Raw genomic sequence first — 20090 nt, 5'->3', positions numbered from 1 at the left:
GCTCGATACTGCGCGCCTGACGGTCGGGGCCGAGGCCATTGCTTGAGGCGCCTACGAGTGTCTCCAGCCTGAAAAACACCACACGTCGACGTCTACCCGTCAGTTCATTGGTACGCCCCGGATTCCAACCTGAACCCTGCGCGATACGACCCCACACGGCGCCGCGTGCACACCAACGCACCTTCGTACCAAATCGGGACGCGATTGTTATTTCGCCGGATTTCGCGTTCGACATGACCTTCAAGCGCTCTGTCCCATCGTATGCTCACCCGCATTTCCCCCGATCGACCCCAGTTCCGCGACATCCGAACCTTGAATCGATAGAATATGGCGTGCGGAACGGCGACCGGCGCCGGGATGGGCCCGCCCGCGGTGCGTCCCCCGATGCCGAAGTTCTCGTTCGTCGATCCCGACGACTTCGACGAAAGTCGATTCTGGACGCCCGAGTACGTCCCCGAGAGCGTCATGCCCCCCACACGCGGCGTCGCTCAGAACACCCTGACAGTCCGGTCGACCAGCATCTCCCCGGCGATGATCATGGAGGACCAGCCGATGATGCGGAAGACCAAGATCGTGTGCACCATGGGACCCAAGTGCTGGGACGAGGAGTCCATGGGCAAGCTGATCGACGCCGGCATGGGCGTCGCGCGCTTCAACTTCTCGCACGGGTCACACGAGGGTCACCAGGAGGTGCTGGATCGCTTCCGTAAGGTATGCGAGGAGAAGAAAGCGCACTGCGCCGTGCTCCTCGACACCAAGGGCCCCGAGATTCGCACCGCCATGCTCAAGGACCACCAGCCCATCGAGCTCGAAGCCGGCCAGGACATCATCGTCTACGCCGCCGGACCCGATGAGTACACCGAGTGGGAGGGGTACAAGACCCCCGAGGAGACCAAGATCGGGTGCTCCTACGCCAAGCTGTGCCAGAGCGTCAAGCCTGGCAACCGGCTGCTGTTCGCCGATGGCTCAGTGGTGATCGAGGTTGTGGAAATTCTCGACGAGAAAAATCTCAAGGGAAAGGTTATCAACTCCAAGAAGCTTGGCGAGCGCAAGAACGGCAACCTCCCCGGCGTTAAGGTCGAGCTCGACGTTCTCCAGGAGAAGGACATCGAGGACATTAAGGAGTTCGCCTGCGTGAACAAGATGGACTACGTCGCAGTGTCCTTTGTGCAAACCGGCGATGACGTTCAGATGGTTCGCAAGCTCCTCGACGAAAACGGCGGAGAGAACATCCAGATCATCTCCAAGATCGAGAACGAGGAGGGCATGCGCAACTTCGACGACATCCTCAAGTACACCGACGGCGTCATGGTGGCCCGCGGCGACCTCGGCATGGAGATCCCCTCCGAGAAGGTCGCCCTCGCCCAGAAGATGATGATCACCAAGTGCAACATCGCGGGCAAGTTTTGCATCTGCGCCACACAGATGCTCGAGTCGATGTGCGACAACCCTCTGCCGACCCGCGCGGAGATGACCGACGTCGCCAACGCCGTATTCGACGGTTGTGACTGCACGATGCTCTCCGGCGAGACGGCTAACGGCGCGTTCCCTGAGAAGGCTGTCGCCACCATGGCCGCAATCGCCACCAACGCCGAGCTGGGAGTGGACTACTGGGCGCAGTACCAGTTTTTGCACCGATCCAACGCGTACACTCACAAGGTTGGCGGCCTCGAGGCGTCCCTCTCCCAGGTTGCCTTCTCCGCCGTGTGCTTTTCCGCGGACAAAGACGGCGACGGCGTCATCGACGCCACCGAGGGCACCGCCATCGTCCTTCTGGACGAGACCGGCAAGGCGGCGGATCTCATCACCAAGTACCGCCCGCCGTGCCCCATCTTTGTGTGCACCACGTCCAAGTCTGTCCTCGCGCACACCAACACGAGGTTCGGCCAGATCCCATGCCAGCTCGACGGCGTCCCCGAGGTGGCCAACTCCGTGCTCAAGGCGTGGGAGATTGCGAAGGAGCGCGACATCCCGTTCGAGGGCCGCCGCGTGATCCTCGTCGCGTCCCCCGACGGATTCGCCGTGCAAAACTCCGCGGTGGCCACCGTGGTGTCGGTCAAGGACGGCGTCAGCACCCCGGAGCCCACCGAGGCGATGCTCACGACGTACGTCGACCCCGGCGTGCTCAATCCCGTGCTGTCCCTTCGCTCCTCTCGCATCGGCCTGGACCTGATCCTCAACCCCACGCATTCCTTCCGGAAGACCAAGATTGTCTGCACACTCGGACCCAAGTGCTGGTCGGAGGACGGGATCAAGTCGCTGCTCCGCGCGGGCCTCGGCGTCGCGAGGTTCAACTTCTCGCACGGAACCCACGAGGACCACCAGCAGGTGCTCGATCGCTTCAGGAAGGCGTGCGAGGAGGAGGGCGAGGCCATGAAGAAGGAGAAGGGCCTCGATTACACCCACCACTGGGGATGCCTGCTGGATACCAAAGGCCCCGAGATTCGCACCGCCATGCTCAAGGACCACCAGCCCATCGAGCTCGAAGCCGGCCAGCCCATCACCATCGAGGCCGTGGGTGACAAGTACGTGGAGTTTGAGGGATACAAGACCGAGGAGGAGACCCGCATCGGTCTGTCCTACGCCAAGCTGTGCCAGAGTGTCAAGCCCGGCAACAATATTCTCATCGCCGACGGCTCAATTTCCATTAGAGTTGACAGCATCGAGAGCGACACGGTCCTCAAGGGCACCGTGCTCAACTCCAAGAAGCTCGGCGAGCGCAAGAACTGCAACCTTCCCGGCGTCAAGGTCGATATCCCCGTGCTCACCGAAAAGGATATCAACGACGTTCAGAACTTCTGCTGCAAGAACAAGATGGACTTTGTCGCTGCCTCGTTTGTGCAAACCGGCGAGGACGTGCAGCTGATCCGCAAGATCCTCGATGAAGCGGGTGGTCACAAGGTCAAGATCATCTCCAAGATCGAGAACGGCGCCGGTATGGAGAATTTCGACGACATCCTCAAGTACACCGACGGCGTCATGGTGGCCCGCGGCGACCTCGGCATGGAGATCCCCTCCGAAAAGGTCGCCCTCGCCCAGAAGATGATGATCACCAAGTGCAACATCGCGGGCAAGTTTTGCATCTGCGCCACGCAGATGCTCGAGTCGATGTGCGACAACCCTCTGCCGACCCGTGCAGAGATGCTGGACGTCGCCAACGCCGTATTCGACGGTTGTGACTGCACGATGCTCTCCGGCGAGACGGCTAACGGAGCGAATCCAGCAGTTGCCGTGGCCACTATGGCCGCAATCGCTGCAAATGCCGAGGTTGGCTGCGACGGCGACATGACCTACAAGAACGTCTGGAACAACACCCCCAAGCCCGTCACCGCCCTCGAGGCCGTCGCTTCCAGCGCGGTAAAGGCTTGCCTCGACATGGGCGCGTGCGCCATGGTAGTCTTCGCGCAGACCATGCTCCCGGCGGCGCTCCTCTCCAAGTACAAGCCTCCCGTGCCAATCGTTGTCGTCACCACCAACCACAGGGTAGCCGCGCAGTGTAACGTCGTGTCGTCTCTGGTCCCCATGTACCTCCCGGAGATGGGTACCAGCGACGAAACCCTGCCCATGGTGCTCAACACCATCAGGAAGCTCGGGATTGCGGCGCTCGAGACCGGTGACCTCGAGTCCGATCAGGTTGTCATCATGGAGTCCATCGGCACCAACCCGATGATCGGGATCGACTGGGAGGATCGAACCCCCATCTTCAAGGTTAAGGTTGTCGGCGACGAGCTCGCCAGCCTGATCAAGCCCACGGGTTACGAGGGCGACCATACCATCTCGTTCTGCTCCACCAAGATCGGCCTCGAGAACATAGTGACCACGGGCGATACCGTAAGGAAGACCAAGATCGTGTGCACCATGGGACCCAAGTGCTGGGACGAAGAGTCCATGAGCAAGCTGATCGACGCCGGCATGGGCGTCGCGCGCTTCAACTTCTCGCACGGCGATCATGAGGGTCACGGCGAGGTGCTCCATCGCCTGCGCACGGTAATCAAGAAGAAGGGATCCAACACCGCCGTGCTCCTCGACACCAAGGGCCCTGAGGTGAGGACGGCTATGCTCAAGGACCACCAGCCCATCGAGCTCGAAGCCGGCCAGGACATCATCGTCTACGCCGCCGGACCGGAGGAATACCTGACATGGGAGGGTTACAAGACCCCCGAGGAGACCAAGATCGGGTGCTCCTACGCCAAGCTGTGCCAGAGCGTCAAGCCTGGCAACCGGCTGCTGTTCGCCGATGGCTCAGTGGTGATCGAGGTTGTGGAAATTCTCGACGAGAAAAATCTGAAGGGTAAAGTTCTGAACTCCAAGAAGCTTGGCGAGCGCAAGAACGGCAACCTCCCCGGCGTTAAGGTCGAGCTCGATGTCTTGCAGCCCAAGGACATCGAGGATATCAAGAACTTTGCGTGTCCCAACCAGATGGACTACATAGCAGTGTCCTTTGTGCAAACCGGCGATGACGTTCAGATGGTTCGCAAGCTCCTCGACGAAAACGGCGGAGAGAACATCCAGATCATCTCCAAGATCGAGAACGAGGAGGGCATGCGCAACTTCGACGACATCCTCAAGTATACCGACGGCGTCATGGTGGCCCGCGGCGACCTCGGCATGGAGATCCCCTCCGAGAAGGTCGCCCTCGCCCAGAAGATGATGATCACCAAGTGCAACATCGCGGGCAAGTTTTGCATCTGCGCCACGCAGATGCTCGAGTCGATGTGCGACAACCCTCTGCCGACCCGTGCAGAGATGCTGGACGTGGCGAACGCGGTGCTGGACGGCGCGGATGCCACGATGCTCTCCGGCGAGACGGCTAACGGCGCGTTCCCTGAGAAGGCTGTCGCCACCATGGCCGCAATCGCCGCAAACGCCGAGGAGGGCGTCGACCGATGCCAGATCTACAACTTCATCCGCGACTTCACCCCGATGCCCGTCGGATCTATCGAGGCCGTCGTGTCCTGCGCCGCGAAGACGGCAGTGGACCTCGGCGCTGCGCTGGGCTGCATCGTGGTGTTTAGCGAACTCGGATTCCGCGCCAACCTCGCGTCAAAGTACCGACCCGCCGTGCCAATCGTCGTGGTCACCTCGCTGGACCACGTCGCGAGGCACACGAACACCGCGTACGGCCAGTACGCGTTCAAGATTCCGGAACCCGCGGACCCGGAGACGGAGACGTACTGGACCGCGCGTGCGCTCCTCTTCGCGCTGGAGCACAACCTGTGCCATCCCGGCGCCAAGGTTGTGATCATCGGCGGGGTCGCCGGCGCGACCAACACCGTCAACTCCATCCCATCCTACCGCATCTTGGACGCGCCCGGAATCTACAAGAGGAAGGTAGCGCAGCACGCCGTGCCCGGATCCGAGTTTGCGCAGTTCGCCGTGCAGAAGGATCACAAGACGGTCTCCCTCCGCGCCACGGCTATTTCCCTCGAGGAGGTCTTCTCGCCCGAGGCGCCCAAGCGCAAGACCAAGATTGTGTGCACCATGGGCCCCGCGTGCTGGGACGAGGAATCCGTCGGTCAGCTCCTGGACGCCGGTATGAGCGTCGCGAGGTTCAACTTCTCTCACGGCGATCACGAGGGGCATCAGCAGGTGCTCGACCGCGTCAGGAAGGTCATAGCCGAGAAGGGCGCAAACTGCGCGTGCCTGCTGGATACCAAGGGCCCCGAGATTCGCACCGCCATGCTCAGGGACCACCAGCCCATCGAGCTCGAAGCCGGCCAGCCCATCACCATCGAGGCCGTGGGTGACAAGTACGTGGAGTTTGAGGGATACAAGACCGAGGAGGAGACCCGCATCGGTCTGTCCTACGCCAAGCTGTGCCAGAGTGTCAAGCCCGGCAACAATATTCTCATCGCCGACGGCTCAATCTCTATCCGTGTCAACCACATCGAGAGCGACACGGTCCTCAAGGGCACCGTGCTCAACTCCAAGAAGCTCGGCGAGCGCAAGAACTGCAACCTTCCCGGCGTCAAGGTCGATATCCCCGTGCTCACCGAAAAGGATATCAACGACGTTCAGAACTTCTGCTGCAAGAACAAGATGGACTTTGTCGCTGCCTCGTTTGTGCAAACCGGCGAGGACGTGCAGCTGATCCGCAAGATCCTCGACGAAGCCGGTGGCCAGAGCGTCAAGATCATCTCCAAGATCGAGAACGAGGAGGGCATCGCAAACTTTGACGACATCCTCAAGTACACCGACGGCGTCATGGTGGCCCGCGGCGACCTCGGCATGGAGATCCCCTCCGAGAAGGTGCCGCTCGCGCAAAAGATGCTCATCACCAAATCCAACGTCGCGGGCCGCTTCGTCATCTGCGCCACGCAGATGCTCGAGTCCATGTGCACGAACCCCCTGCCCACGCGCGCGGAGATGACCGACGTCGCCAACGCCGTTTTCGACGGCGCCGACGCGACGATGCTCTCGGGGGAGACGGCCAATGGAGCCAACCCGGCGGTGGCCGTGGCCACCATGGCCGCCATCTCCGCCAACGCCGAGCTCGCGCACACGTCTCAGGCGGCGATTTCCTTCATCAGGGATCACACGCAGCGCCCGTTCACGACGTTGGAGTCCGCCGCGGCGTCGGCGGCGGGCGGCGCGCTCGACTGCGACGCCGAGCTCATCGTGGTTGTCACCGGCGCGGGAGCCGCGTCGAGGGCCATGTCGAAGTACCGCCCATCGTGCCCGGTGCTCGTGGTCACCGCGGATGAGGCGGTGGGTCGACAGACGGGCGCGATCTTCGCGCAGTTTCCCATGGTTGTCGACGACCTCTCGCCAGGGAAGTTCGCGTGGGATAAGGAATCTCCCGCCATCGTCAAGGCGAAGGAGATGGGACTGTACTCGGGGAACGGTTCGAACATCGTCGTGCTTGCTGGTCCCGGTGGCGGCGACGCGGACAAGTGCCCGCTCGTTTCCTTTCTCGAGTAAGCAAGCTGTACTTACAAAACTCGGCGGGGAGCAAACGTGTTAAATAGACTATGATGAGGCGCCCCACGCCACAATAACTTAAACCTTCGTACCTTGTATCATGCACGACGACTCGAACAGTGGGTTCGTTATTGAAAATAATACGGTGAAGTAATCAACAAAACAATCGCTCGCATCACGCCTGAACCGGCTCGGGCTTGGGCTCGAGCGTGGGTGCCTCGGCCGCGGCGGGAACCACGGCCGCGGGCTCGCCAGCCGGCTCGGGCGCCGCCGCCTGCTTCACCTTCGGCTTGGACGACGTCTTCTTGACGCCCCCCTTTGCCTTTACCGCCTTTGTCCCGTTCTTTCCCTTCTTATCACCCTTGGCGCCCGCGTCGGATTTCCTCTTCTCGTCCCTCTTCACTTCGTCGGGGTTGGGCGGAGTGAGCCAGTAGTAGTCCTCGCCCTCCGTCAGCTGCTCCTCCAGCGCGACGTACTCCTTTTCGCCGGTGTCGTATAAAATCTCGTACTTGGTCGTCTTCATGTTGTAGGACAGCACGACACCCTTGTAAAACACGTCGTCATGCGCCCAGCTGATGGCGACCCTCCTGTTGTAGTGGCGGGTACGTTCGGGGTTGGCGTCGAGGGTACCGCGGCACAGCGGGTGGCCGCACATGCACGAAAAGGACGTGGTTCCCTCGCCGCCAAAGTGCGCAAAGTTGTAGTCGTACGTGAGCTCAGTCCCCTCCGGGATATCCTGAATGGCAAAGATGCCGACGCGCGTCTCTCCGGTGGCGGAATCCTGCCACTTCTGCGTCTCGCAGTTGGGATGGCACGAGGAGTTGATGAAACGCGAGAGGTTGCCTTTGTACCTGGCGTCGATGCACTGGTTGGGCATCACCTCCATGAGGTAAAAGTTATCTTCGCCGCGCTTCTTATCCTCCCACAGCCTCTTCTCGGTGGTGTGCTCGTCGAGAATCTCGCCGACGTACTCGACGATAAAAGTGCCCGCCTTGACGGGTTCGGCGAGGAAAAGACCCCAACCGCGGTTCTCCGTCAGCAGCGTGTCCGTCTTTGGGGATTTGAGCTGGTGAAACGGTCGGTTGCTGCACGACGGGCCGCAAGGGCACACCCGCGGGTCGCAGGTGGTGAGGCACGTGCGGTTGAAGCACTCCGCGCCGCATCCGGTGCGGGGAACGGTCGCGATGGCCTCCGTGTTGCCAGCGGGTTCCGCCGGGGGATTTCCGTCGGCGGTCGCGTCGGCCGTTTTCCCGTCAGCCGCCTTCTTGGCCTCCTTCGCCGCCTTTGCCGCCTCCTGAATCTGGAACATGGCGACCCGGCACTCGGGCGACGGCTTGCACAGGCACGGCTCGGCGTCCTCCTTGGGGATCAGCCCCGGCGGACGCCTGCACAGCCACTCGCACCGGTTGAGCTTATGGTAGAACGGGGGTTTTCCCTCCTTCCTAATCTCGAACGGGAGCGTCATCTCGGCCTCCGCCGGGGCAAACGCGTCCGACTTGGGAAAGTCAGTGAGCGCCGTGAGCTTGGGCCACTTGATCCTGGCAGCCTCCGCGGCCAAACGCGCCTCCTCCTCAGCCTTGGCGATCGCCTTCTCCTCCTTCTTGCTCAGTTTTTTCGCCTTTGGCGTGCCCTCGGACGCGCCGTCCGCCTTCCTCTTCTTGGCTTTGGGCTCCGGGGACGGGGACGGGGACGGGGAGGGCGTCGGCGGGAGCCTGTGGTCGAACCAGCCCCACGGTTTCCGCGACCCGTCCTTGATCATGTTGCACGCGTCCCAGACGCCCCCCATGACGTCCGCGCTGTATTTGCCCCTGCCCTTACCGCCCTTGTCGCCCCGAACTTCGGCGTACCCCTGCTTCCAACCCTCGGACCAGGAAACGACGCGCTCCTCCGCCGTCTTCGCCTTCAAGAGGATGATCTCCGGCTTGTACGGTTCCGACTTGCCGGTGCCAAAGTACATGTACGCGCCGACGTCCGAGAGGTCGTCGTCGCGTTTGACGTTGCGCAGCTGCGAGAAGCACCCGTCGGGGATCTTGTGGTCGTATTTGGCGATGGAAAACCGCTGCGCGGGCCACCACGGGGTGCCCTTCGTCTTGACCCACACCAGCCCGAGCTCGTCGCCCGCGCCGGCTCGGATCGAGCCGAGCAGATCCGTATCGTCGTGCCACCAGCCCCACTTGTCGGACGTTTGCTCCTCGGTGTTTGGGTCGACGTACGTCTTCTCCGCGGCGGCGAGTTTTTTGGGCTTCTTGGCGGGCGTCGGCGCTGGCGGCGCCTTTGGCTTCTTCGTCGGGGTCTTCGCCTTTGGCTTCTTCGTCGGGGTCTTCGCCTTCTTCGTCGGGGTCTTCATCACGGAGAGCTTCTGCATGCCGGGTTTGGGCTTGATGCCCGCGACGGGCTTGGCCACGTCACCGGTCTCCTTTGCGAGCTTCCTGTTCTCGTCGTACGCGGTATGCTTTGCGCACTTGGGTTTCCCGTCCACCTTGGGTTCGCAGCAGCGCCACGTGCAGCCGCCGGTGACCGGGTCCTTCCCCGCGGTGACCCTGCATCGGAGGTGCTCGTTGTGCTCGCCCCAGACGATGCCGCACTTCGACACGTTCTTGCCGAACTTGGTCTTAGCCTTGATCGGGGTCCGATTCTTCGTTTTCGCCGCAGTGGCCTTGCCCGAAGGCACGGCCGCGGTCGGGGTACCCGGTTGTTCCTCCATGGACGCGGCCATGCCCGCCCAGTGCCCTGAGATCTGCCCGGAACTGACTTTTCCGAGGTTTGAATAAGATTATTCGAATTGTTTGCCAGTTTAGTGTTTCCGAATATAATTCCTGACTGATACCCTGTGCCAAATAGGAAGAAATTGTCCACAGCAGACCGGTTCCGAGGGGAGACGGATGCGCCTCATGAAATATTTCTCGTATCTTCGTCGAAACTGGCTACGTCACGCCATATCTCGCTCACAACACCGAGCGCGCGCGTCCCCTTCGAGCGAGCGTGAACCTCTCGCCCCGCGCATGTTCGCCCACGCATTCACCGCGAGAGCCCTCGCGTTCCGACCCCTCGCCACCGCTCGCCTCACCGAGACCAAAGCGCGTACCAAAGCGCGTCGCTCTTCGATCGTGTCGAACGTCGCATCCTCGGGCTCGCCACCGTCCCTGACGGCGGCGGAGATGTACCCCGCGCTCTACGATCCCGCGCAGAGGGACGCCAAGTACGGCGGGAACATCGCGCAGTACCTCGTGGACTGCCACGACACCCCCGGGGTCACCTTCAACTTTTGCGGAGGCATGATGTTTGGCCTCGTCCTCTCCCCGGCGCTGAGGGAACACCTCGGGGAGGTCGCCGCCGCCGGTCCGGACGACCCGAGGCAGCCCAAGCTGTACGACGCGTCCGTCGCGCGCATGTCCATGAAACCCGACGGCTACGCGAAGGACGCCTCCGCGGACGACGCCACCGTCTTCCACGGCCGCGAGGTTCGCAAGGTCAGCGCGGCTCCGCACGGCCAAACGTCCACCATGTTCATCCACCTTTCCCTCGCGAGCGGCGACGACGCCGAGGGATGGAGCGCGGAGGAGATCGAGGAGTACAGCGGGTGGATGAGCGACAGGGGCAGGCGGTGGAGGGACGGGGGCGTGTACGCGGCCGAGGCGGGCGCGGATTGGTACCGCGCCAAGTTTGGCCCCGAGGCTTTCGGGCTGCACCACAGGTTCTACCTGCACCTCGACGGAGGCGATAACTTCTGGCTGTCCGCGGAGGATGGGTGCGAGGGCGTGGCGCAGTCCAAGCAGAAGCCCGCGTTCGACTTTGGCGGGCCGGGCGCGAGGAACCCCTTTTCCATCTTCAAGTGAGAGCGAGGCGTGTGCTGCTGTACCCAAGTCTTAGCGGAACATGTAACAGAATCACGGACATCTGAAAAAGGGCCAGCCTGCTCAGCTGCTCAACGCGAAGACCGACAAATCGAATGTTCCGATCCGAGGTGAACCAGACTGCCCTGCGCCTGTCGGGCGCGCATCTCGTCCCCCCGGGGTGAGATCCCAGAGCTGCAACCGCACCAGATTGCCCGCGAGGATCTTTCGGTGAACCAGGACCTTTGCGATCTCGGGAGCGACGACCTTGGTCTTTTGGGAACCTTTAAGGGGCGGAGGGGATAGCACTACGCCATGCCGTCCCTCCTGAGCCAGACCCTCGGCATCTCCGCAAAGTCCAGCTCTTGGGGCTGGATGGAGAAGGCCGCGCAGGAGAAGCGCATCGAGGAGCGTCTGGAGGCTGAGCGCATGGGACTGAACGACGACACCAAGGCGGTGGTCCGGGCCCTCAAGGTGCTCAATCCCGGTTTTGAGGACGTCGACGATGTGCTCATCACCCGCACTGTCAACGCTGCGACGGAGGATTACCCGGGTAAACCGCCCGAGTACCGCGCGCAGAAGGCTAGTAAGGAGATTGAGAAGATCCTGGCGTGGCGCGCAGCGCAGGAGGTCGACTCAATCCTCGAGCGTGACCTCGCGAACACCGAGGAGTTCCACCGATCCTGGCCAGTGACGCTACACGGATGCGACGAGTTCGGCCACCCCATCATCTGCGAGCGGATAGTCGACATCGACGCGAAAGGGCTCGAGGGCCCGGGCTTCGCCAAGGGACTCGCGATGATGCACAGGGTGCAAATCATGGAGGCGCTCGATCACGTCAAGCGCCGCACCGCGATCGCCAAGGGCCACCGCTTGCACAAGCACGTGTGGGTCATCGACCTGCAGGGGATCACCACCTCGCACCTCACCGGCTCCGTCCGGACCTTCCTCTACGATCTCATCTCCCTGTGCCAGGACAAGTACACGGACACGCTGCACGCCATGTGGCTGGTCAACGCGCCTTACGTGTTCAGGGCGATGTGGTCCGCGATCAAGACGATGGTGCGAAAGAGCACCAAGGACAAGATCCAGATCCTGGGCGAGTCCGACGCGTCTGGAATCGAGTCGGCGATGGAGCTCCTCTCCGTGTCCCCCGAGGCGATGCCCACGTGCGTGCCGGGGGGTAAGAACGACGGCACGCGGGCGTGGGATGTCGTGCTACGGGCGAGGGAGGAGCGCGAGCGCGCCCGGGAGAAGGGAACGGAGGCCAACGAGGGGTCTCCGGCTTCAACGTGCACGGTGGAAAACGCCGCTTTCGAAGATGACTCGTCGAAGGACTAAGGACTAAAGTAGCTCGCGCTCATTGACGCGTTGTCGAATACGAGACCCGAAATCGCGGTCGGTCCGCATCACGACACGAGCGTCCTCTTCCCGGTGACGTACGCACGCACGTGCCGTCACATGCGACCCTTGACCACCCCCGCGTGTTCCTCGTAACGCCGCCTAAACTCCGACGCGTCCTTCTTCCACGCCTCGCGCGTCACCGCCAGCCGCTCGAAATCTTCCCCGGCGCCGACGACGCTGCCGCCTCGCCACGCGTCCAGCGTCGGCGACGTGGACACTTCCACCGTCAGCGCTTCGTCGGTTGGGACGAGCGGCCGGAGTTCGGCCTCGAACCGCTCCTTGAACCCCGGGAACGCGGCGCAACCACCCGCGACGATGACGTTTGCGTACATCATCGCCCTCAGATCCGTCGCGACGGACCGCACCGCCTGCGTGACAACCTCCGCGACGCCAGCCTGATTGAGGCCGATGTCCGCCGGGTGGAACAGCGCCTCGGGCACCATGAACCGTTCGTTGCCCATTCCCAGGCACTGCTCCACGAAACCCGCGCCCGCCGCGCCCTTCCGCCGCTTCTCGCCGCCGCCCTGCTTCTTCCTCCGCCGCTTGCCGCCCCCGTCGTCGTCGTCGTCGTCGTCGTCGCTGCTCTCCGCGTCCGGGTCCCTCGCCGGTCCCTCCTTGACGTACCCTCGCAACACGTGCACCCCGTCGGGAAGCACGTACTCCCTGTTGACCTCGTTCGACGCGCCCCGCACCTTGGCCCGCTTCAGCTCATCCACCGCGCAGCCGGCGACGTAACAGAGTTTCTCCTTGACGTCGTCCATCAGGACGTACTCGTCCATCATGTTCCACTGCCTGTACGACACCATCTCCTTCAGGTAATTGGTCAGCGCCTTGCCCCCGAGGTTAACGCGCCTTATGCCGTTGCGCAAAACCCTGCCGTCGAACACCGGCGTGGCGTGCACGAACGAGAAGCCGGCGTCGACGACGACGCCGCATCGCGCCGACACGCACGGATCCGAACGCGGCCGCTTCGCGAGATGGTACGTCAGCGCGAGTAAAGACGGCGGGCATATCAGCGCGGATTTGAACCCGAACTTTTCGAATATGCACTCGTCCTGCTCGGCGGCGAGCGCGGGAAGGTTGAACGGCGCCTCGGTGATGACCAGGTGGCAGTTCCGCGGGTTGATCTTGAGCACCTTTTTGAAGACGTGGTCGAGGATGTCCCTCTGCAGGTCCCAGTTTACGACGTACCCGCGGTCGACGGGACGCCTGAGGTTGAGCGAGGAGATGTCCTTGACCTGGTTAATCTCGTCCGCAATGTAGCTGCGCTTCTCGCCCTTGGGCTTGGCCACGCAGTTGGGCACGACGCTGTCGGTGGTGAGGAGGGGAGCGCGCGGAGGTTAGTTAGGGCATCGAGATTGCGACCATCGATCGGGGGGGAGAGACGCGGCGGGGGATGCGCACCTCGAGGGATCTGCGTCGCCGGCGAAGCCGACCTTGATCGTCGATCCACCGAGGTCGACCACGACGATGTCCTTCCGCGTCCCGGTCATCCTCCTGACCGTCGGGCGGGCGCAAAGTGGCCGCAGGGCGGAAACCTGCTCCGGCTCGAAGACGGGAGAGAAACCGGAGCCGACTTGACGCGCCAACCACTGAGAGCTCACACAGTGCACCAAAATTGGGCTTGACCGCATATACGGCATCGCGCAGCTCTAGGGCGAAACAGGCCGCGAGCGAATCATGGTGCTCGACGTCGGCGATGTTGCGATCCCCAAGCTTCCGGGGATGACCTTCGTGGACCCAAGGGTAGGTCGCCGCGGTCCACACGCGCGCGTTTCTCCTCGCGGATTGTTGTCGGTTTTGGCATCACGCGGGATTTGATGCCGAAATTGCCAATGCGAGTCCGGGGCCGGAGACGCCGCGCGGTGCGGGTCTCGGCAGTCGTGGGCGACCGGATCGCGTTCGATTTGATCCGTCGTCACTCTCGTCGAGACCCCCGCGCCCTCGTTTCCCCGCGCCGCCGCTCGAAACACTCCACAAGACCGCTCCCCGACCGCCGATGGCTAACATCTTCTCCCGTTTTCCCCACCCGCCACAGGCGCCAGTCCAGAGGAGGGCGCAGTCCCTCGCGTACATCAACGGGTACGCGGTGCCCGGCGAGAGGTCCACGGGTCTCAAGCCCGAGGTCTCCGCGCCTCCCCCGGCCCCCGAGCAGCTCAAGGAGACCACGCTGCCGATGTCCACGCTCCCTAAGTTCGTCGCCTTCGACCGCAAGGTGCGTTCTCACCCCCGAGACGGATCCCTCCCGTGCCAAATCTGTCGATTTCCCAAACCCCTCGTCTCCCCGGCTGACCTCGACCGATCGCTTTCGACGCCAGGTGCTTCGCTGGAACTGCTACTTCAAGGAGTCCGTGACCGAGAGCGCGGTGGAGAACCACCGCGTGCGCAAGTGCACCATCTACATGTACCTCGAGGACGAGTCGGTTCACGTGGAGGAGCCCAGGCAGCCGAACAGCGGCATCCCCCAGGGCGTCTTCCTCAAGCGCCACAGGGTGCCCAAGGACAACGAGGGCGGCGTGTTCGGCCCCGCGGACATATCCGTCGGTAGCACGTGCACCATGTACGGACGCACCTTCTTCGTCGTCTCCTGCGACGCGTTCACCCGCGAGTACCTCACCGGCGCCCTGGGCCTGGAGGTGGCCCCGGACGGCGCGTACCCGGATGATCCCATCGACGGATACAGGGCGACGCTCAAGAAGGACACGAGCGCCAACCCTTACCCGCCCGCGCCCCGCGACGATGTCCTCGCCGCTTACATCGAGGCCGCCGCGGGCAAGCCGTCCAACGCGCTCGCCCCCGATAAGCTCAAGAAGTTTCTCGCCAACGACCGAAAGGTGCTCCGGTTCTTCGCCGTGTGGGACGATCGCGGCGCTCTGTACGGCGAGAAGAGGCCTTTCGTCGTGCACTACTACCTCGCAGACGATTCCGTGGAGGTCCTCGAGGTGTCGGAGCCCAACAGCGGCCGCGATCCCTTCCCCGTGTTCCTCAGGCGCCAGCCGCTCCCCAACAAGCCCCTGGAAGTTGACGCCCTCGGCCCCACGAAGAGCACGACCACGTACACGCACAAGGACTTCGTCGTCGGTCAGTACGTCAAGGTTTACAACCGCGACTTTTACCTGTACGACGCGGACAACTTCACCAAGGCTTGGTACATCGAGAACGAGGGGATGTCCGCGGCGGACTTTCCGGAGATTGACGTCGAGGAGAAGCCGCTTCCGATTCCGCAAAACGCCGTGCCCCCCTACAACGGATTCGGCGGGCTCGAAGACTCGCTTCAGAACTGCATCGCGCTCATTCCCAAGCCCGTCGCTCCGGACTTTCACAAGCAGATGGACTACGCCAGGACCATCTTACGGTACAAGGCGAAGATTGCGCCCGGGGAGCAGTACGAACTCTCGGATATCGACGCGGAGCGCGACTTCATCTTGAGCGTGTACCTCGCCAACGACACCATCGCCATCTACGAGCCACCCGACCGCAAGCGCAACATTCCCGCGCACATCACCGGCGGTAAGTTCCTCGAGAGGCAGACGGTGTTGAAGCCCGGTTCCGCGGAGAAGTACGAGGCGCACGATCTTTACGTCGGCGCCGTCGTGAGCGTGTTCAGACGCAACTTTGTGCTCACAGAGGCGGACGAGTACTCGTACCAGTTCATGGAGCAGCACCCGGCGAGTTTCCCGAGGTCCGATTTCGACCAGGTGCTGATGCGGATCAGGGCGCAGCTGGAGGGTATGGAGGCGGAGGTTTACGGTACCTTCGCGGGTAAGGAGGTGACCGAGGAGTCGCTCACCGCGGCGCTGTCGGCGTGCGGCGCGCAGTTTGTCAAGCAGGAGGTTGTCACCGTGCTCCGCAAAGTTGCCGGCTCGGGAGACGCGTGGCTCGCCGCGCTCGGGTTCCAGGCCCCCGCGTAAACGCGTGTGTATGAATTTGCTAAAATCTCAATCAATCAGGCTATAGAGCTCAACGCGCGTGCGTCGGTGTCACCCTCGCCACGCTTGAAGCGGCGCCCGCACCAGCGGCGTCGATGAAGGTCCCCCTCCCCCGATCATCCTCGACAAATCCGTGATGCACTCGCCCCTGTGGACGTGGTGCCCGCTCCCCTTGCTAATTCCCGCCACGCCGAATCCTTCCAGCTTCGCCCAAAGGTAGTGCATCGTCGGCACGGGGACGTACACCGGCGGCTTCCCCGTGATCTTCGCCGTCAAAATTTGCATCGCGATGTCCTCGCAGTTCTTATACTCGTCGATGTACCTCCTCGCCGACTGCGGCAGGCCCTCGCTGTACAGCGACATGTACCCCGTGCGCATGAACGCCGCTTTGGTCAGCACGATGCTGAAGTCTCCGTGCCTCCATAGGCTGAAATCGTCCCAAACGTACCGCCACCCGCACCCGGCGTCGTCCGGCTTGTGCGTTCGAGGGTAGTATCCAACCAGGACGTCTTCGTTGGCGCGCCACGCGTCGAACCCCCGAGTCAGCGCGGCGCACGGCATCCTCACGTCGTCGTCCACGTTGAACACCGCCCGCGTGGAGATGGCGTTCGAACCAGATGGCGGGTCGAACCTGTTCTGTATGGACGTGGTGGGGTGCGTATCGTACGTCACCATGGACGGCTTCGGGCCAAAGTACGCGCCGTTCTCTTCGCCGCGTGTCGGGGGCGGGACCTGCTCGGACCACACCACCCGAATCTCCGCGACGTCTGCGCACGTCGCGTAATGCGCCACCGCCTTCTTCAGCAGGTCCCTCCGCTTGAACGTGTTGAGGAGCACGGTGAACCGGCGGTCGTCCAGGTGGCCATCTTCGCCCACGAGCGAGCGGAGGTTCGCGGGCGCGGGCTCGTCGCCCCCGGACTCCGTCGCGACCGGCCCGCAGTCCGCGCGGGGCAGAGCGCTCGAGGATCGACCCGAGATGCTCCGTAAAGGCAGAAACACCAGAAGCGCGAACGCCAGAAGCGCGCATATCGTCCTGCGAATCGCGGTGCCCGCGCCCGATCCCCGCCTTCGCGGCAAACGCAGCGAGAGCCCCAGGCCCGGCACGACGGCGCGGACCGCCTTATCGCCGTACTTGGCGTCCATCTCGTCCCGCGGCGGCGCCTTACTCCAGGGCGCGCGCCAAGGGCGAACCGGGGAGGGTGCGGGGCGACGAATCGTGCGCTCCGAGAGCACCGCGCTCTCGGCAATGACCCCGCGACGAAGGCAAGTCGAACGACTCGATTTCGCGCGGGTGTCAGGACAACAACCCAACACTGGTAGGCACCCCTGAGCGGCCGCAGACTGAGGCGCGCGGGGCCATGGAGGAGCATCCGCCGATCAGCGCCGAAACGCTGAGGGAGACGGTGAAAGATCTTACCAAGAAGGCCAAGTTCGGAGAGGCGTGCGATCGCCTCAGGGGTTGGACGGAGCGCGCCGAGGTTGTCGGGAGCCTTCGATCAGATCTGCTCGCGGCCATTCTGAGATCTGCGACGGTCCTGAGAAGTAGGCATGCTCCCGATTCGTCCGGCTGGCGGCACGGCCTGCGCCTCTTTGAGGCAGCGGCGGTGGTGTTTGAGGGCCACGATGATGCGGGTAAGATCTCCGAGTGTCTCGAGGCTGCCGCGCTGACCGTGGACGCCGATGACGACGAGAACGCCAAGAACGTCATCGGCTCATCAGAGGCGAACGAAGAACGAAACGCACCGAAGGCGTTCGAGGGGCAGTTCTCCGGTGAGGTGGAGAGCGAGTTCGACAGGCAGAGGCGCACGGCGGGACCCGGGACGGGCGGGGCCATTCCCGCGGAGCTCTTCGAGATGTTCCGCGACCCAACGGAGACTGCGGAGAGGAGGAGAGACGCGCTGACTGCCTGGCTGTCGTCGGCGCACCCTTCGTCGAATACGGCTGTGGACGTCGACGCGCTGATGGAAGTCCTCTCGGGTTTCGACGCGTCGTCGTTCGGTTCGGACGCGGCGGTCGACGGCGCGGCTTTCGGCGCGAGACGAACGATGGGGTCCGCGGGGAGCGACGCCCTGGCGGCGCTGGCGGAGCGCGTCGTGACGCTCAGGACCGGCGACGACGTGGCGTCGCTCGGCGAGCCCGAGTGCCCCATATGCAGGGACGAGTTCGACGTGGGAAGCCGGGTGATCAAGATGCCGTGCGCGCGGACGCACGTGTTCCACAGGGATTGCGTCGCGACGTGGCTTCGCAAGGATGACAGCTGCCCGCTGTGCCGGTCGTCGCTTCCAATCTGGCTCGGTCGACCGCAGTACGCGTAGGCGACGGGTGTCAGCAACAAACAACTTCACATTAAATTCTAAGGTACGAAGGTAAAAAGGTGGTTGGTTCGCGTGCTAAGTCATGTCGTGCGTGTCTTACCGTCCCGTGTTACGCGTCGGATGAATGCGCCCGTTCGCCCGGGGTTCGGGTCCTCGTACCCCGACAGGTCTCGGCCGGATCACTCGGCCAGCGACGCCAGGAAGCCCCCTTCCGGCCGGCCGGCCTCCTCTTTCACACCCGCCGCCGCCGCCGCGGCAGCCTTCTTCGCCTTGAGACCCCCCCTCGCCTTGACCCCGCCAGCTCCACCCGCCGCGCCTCTCGCACCGCCTCCCGCACCGCCCGGTGCATCACCGGGCGCGGGCAGCGCCGCCGCGGGCGCGGGCGCCGGAAGGGCACCCTCCGGGAAGTTCAGCCAGTGCCGCTTGAAACCCGGCTGCGACACCACAGCCTTGTCGTACGCCCTCGCAGCCTCCTCCTGGGTGTCGTGGTACCCGAGGCTCTTCTTTTTGCCGTTCACGGTGATCTCCGCGCGCCACTTGACGTTCAGCTGATCGTTCTTTTGCTTGTGCGTGTACCGTCGCACCCCTCGAAAGTTTGACGTCCAGTTGGCGTTTCTGTGAGACTTGGTTTCAATCTCCTTCGCCTGGAACTCGTTGAAGTCGTAGGCGGCGAGCTTGGCGCGCTCGGCGTCGTACTGCTCGATGGGCAGGTTGGTCTTGGCCTTGTCCCCCTTCATCACGATGAGCGCGCGATCGTAAGCGCGGACGGCGTCCATCTCGTTGGCGTGGTATCCCAGGCTCTCCTTCTTCCCCGCGATCTGAATCTCGGCCCGAAACTTTTGCGTCTTCTTCTCCTTGCACACCCCGCGGTACTTGCTGCTGCCCTCCTTGCCCTCCTTGCTCAACCCCACGCCGAGGTGCTTGCGCAGCTCCGTGAGGTCGTTCGAGGGCATCTCCTTGATCTTCGCCATCTCCTCCGCGTCGTAGGTGGAGATGTCGAAGTTCTTAGTCGAGGACTTGCAGCACCAGTGCGCCTTGTCGTACGCCCTCGCGGCCTCCTCCTCGCTGCCGTAGTAGCCCAGGTGCACCTCGCGCTCCTTGCGTCGGATGCTGCACTTGTACTTGCCGGAGACGTTCTTATCGCGGTAGACGCCCTTGTACTTGCTTCCGCCCCTCGCCACCTTCCCTTTGAGCTTCCCGTCGGGCACCATAGCTCCGCCGATCGCGCTTGGATCGACGACGGCCAGCGCGTTGGCGCCGGAAATCTGTTGATGGTCTGCGGAGCCCCCGTTGGAATCGGGCTTGGGAGATTTGCTGGAGGGATCCCAGACGGTGGACTCCTCGGGCGCCTTGCGCTTGCCGGGAGCCGCTGCCTTCATCGCAGCTTTCGCGGGAACCTTGTCTACGACCATGTTAACGTCGATCTCGCCTCCGCTTTGGGTCGGCGAGGCGGTCAACCCGAGACGGAAAGAGTGTGCCCTCGTCGCGATCGCAAACCCGACTCGTTCGCGGGGTTCGCAGATTTCTTCGTCTGAATGTCCCTTTCGTTCGCTGCCACGCTGGATATCTCTGAGCCACGGATTTTGGACATCTTTCTGACTGTCCAGCTGTGCGAGGAGCCGGATTCCATCGATTGCGCCATTGCCAAACCAAACCAGGCGGGAAATTCGATTTGGAAAGTTCCCGGT

At 63.1% G+C, this 20090-nt stretch overlaps 9 protein-coding genes across 9 annotated transcripts; 5 read left to right on the top strand and 4 right to left on the bottom strand.

The window, feature by feature from the left end:
* Positions 1-327: 327 nt before the first annotated feature.
* Positions 328-6921, top strand: PYK (pyruvate kinase; the record flags this gene model as incomplete). The annotated part of the gene is made up of 1 exon (XM_002503242.1): positions 328-6921. The coding sequence occupies one exon, from the start codon at positions 328-330 to the stop codon at positions 6919-6921; it is 6594 nt and encodes a 2197-aa protein (XP_002503288.1).
* Positions 6922-7096: 175 nt separating this feature from the next.
* MICPUN_83006 (set domain protein) lies at positions 7097-8230 on the bottom strand (the record flags this gene model as incomplete). Its single annotated transcript, XM_002502882.1, has 1 exon — positions 7097-8230. The coding sequence occupies one exon, from the start codon at positions 8228-8230 to the stop codon at positions 7097-7099; it is 1134 nt and encodes a 377-aa protein (XP_002502928.1).
* Positions 8231-10357: 2127 nt separating this feature from the next.
* Positions 10358-10821, top strand: MICPUN_108471 (predicted protein). The gene has a single exon (XM_002503241.1). It carries the CDS (start codon positions 10425-10427, stop codon positions 10755-10757), a length of 333 nt encoding a protein of 110 aa, XP_002503287.1. The 5' UTR covers positions 10358-10424; the 3' UTR covers positions 10758-10821.
* An 89-nt stretch (positions 10822-10910) lies between these two features.
* Positions 10911-12155, top strand: MICPUN_108470 (predicted protein). Its single transcript, XM_002503240.1, has one exon. The coding sequence runs from the start codon at positions 11070-11072 to the stop codon at positions 12093-12095; it is 1026 nt and encodes a 341-aa protein (XP_002503286.1). The 5' UTR covers positions 10911-11069; the 3' UTR covers positions 12096-12155.
* A 56-nt stretch (positions 12156-12211) lies between these two features.
* Positions 12212-13651, bottom strand: MICPUN_96445 (actin superfamily; the record flags this gene model as incomplete). Its single annotated transcript, XM_002502881.1, has 3 exons — positions 12212-12628; positions 12794-13466; positions 13524-13651. The coding sequence occupies 3 exons, from the start codon at positions 13649-13651 to the stop codon at positions 12212-12214; spliced, it is 1218 nt and encodes a 405-aa protein (XP_002502927.1).
* A 232-nt stretch (positions 13652-13883) lies between these two features.
* RIB72 (protofilament ribbon protein of flagellar microtubules) lies at positions 13884-16106 on the top strand (the record flags this gene model as incomplete). The annotated part of the gene is made up of 3 exons (XM_002503239.1): positions 13884-13904; positions 14197-14373; positions 14477-16106. 3 exons carry the CDS (start codon positions 13884-13886, stop codon positions 16067-16069), a joined length of 1791 nt encoding a protein of 596 aa, XP_002503285.1. The 3' UTR covers positions 16070-16106.
* A 97-nt stretch (positions 16107-16203) lies between these two features.
* On the bottom strand, positions 16204-16930 carry MICPUN_70089 (glycosyltransferase family 64 protein; the record flags this gene model as incomplete). Its single annotated transcript, XM_002502880.1, has 1 exon — positions 16204-16930. A coding segment is annotated over one exon (727 nt), but the record flags the coding sequence as incomplete, so codon positions are not given.
* A 515-nt stretch (positions 16931-17445) lies between these two features.
* On the top strand, positions 17446-18402 carry MICPUN_101076 (predicted protein; the record flags this gene model as incomplete). The annotated part of the gene is made up of 1 exon (XM_002503238.1): positions 17446-18402. The coding sequence occupies one exon, from the start codon at positions 17446-17448 to the stop codon at positions 18400-18402; it is 957 nt and encodes a 318-aa protein (XP_002503284.1).
* A 179-nt stretch (positions 18403-18581) lies between these two features.
* MICPUN_101075 (predicted protein) lies at positions 18582-19814 on the bottom strand (the record flags this gene model as incomplete). The annotated part of the gene is made up of 1 exon (XM_002502879.1): positions 18582-19814. The coding sequence occupies one exon, from the start codon at positions 19812-19814 to the stop codon at positions 18582-18584; it is 1233 nt and encodes a 410-aa protein (XP_002502925.1).
* Positions 19815-20090: the final 276 nt, after the last annotated feature.

The sequence above is a fragment of the Micromonas commoda genome, chromosome 6, assembly GCF_000090985.2.
Source record: "Micromonas commoda chromosome 6, complete sequence".
NCBI lineage: Eukaryota > Viridiplantae > Chlorophyta > Mamiellophyceae > Mamiellales > Mamiellaceae > Micromonas > Micromonas commoda.
This window is presented reverse-complemented; position numbering and strand designations above follow the sequence as displayed.

Coding starts and splice junctions, on each gene's coding strand:
- MICPUN_108471 (XM_002503241.1), top strand. CDS start 10,425: ATGTTCATCCACCTTTCCCTCGCGAGCGGCGACGACGCCGAGGGATGG.
- MICPUN_108470 (XM_002503240.1), top strand. CDS start 11,070: ATGCCGTCCCTCCTGAGCCAGACCCTCGGCATCTCCGCAAAGTCCAGC.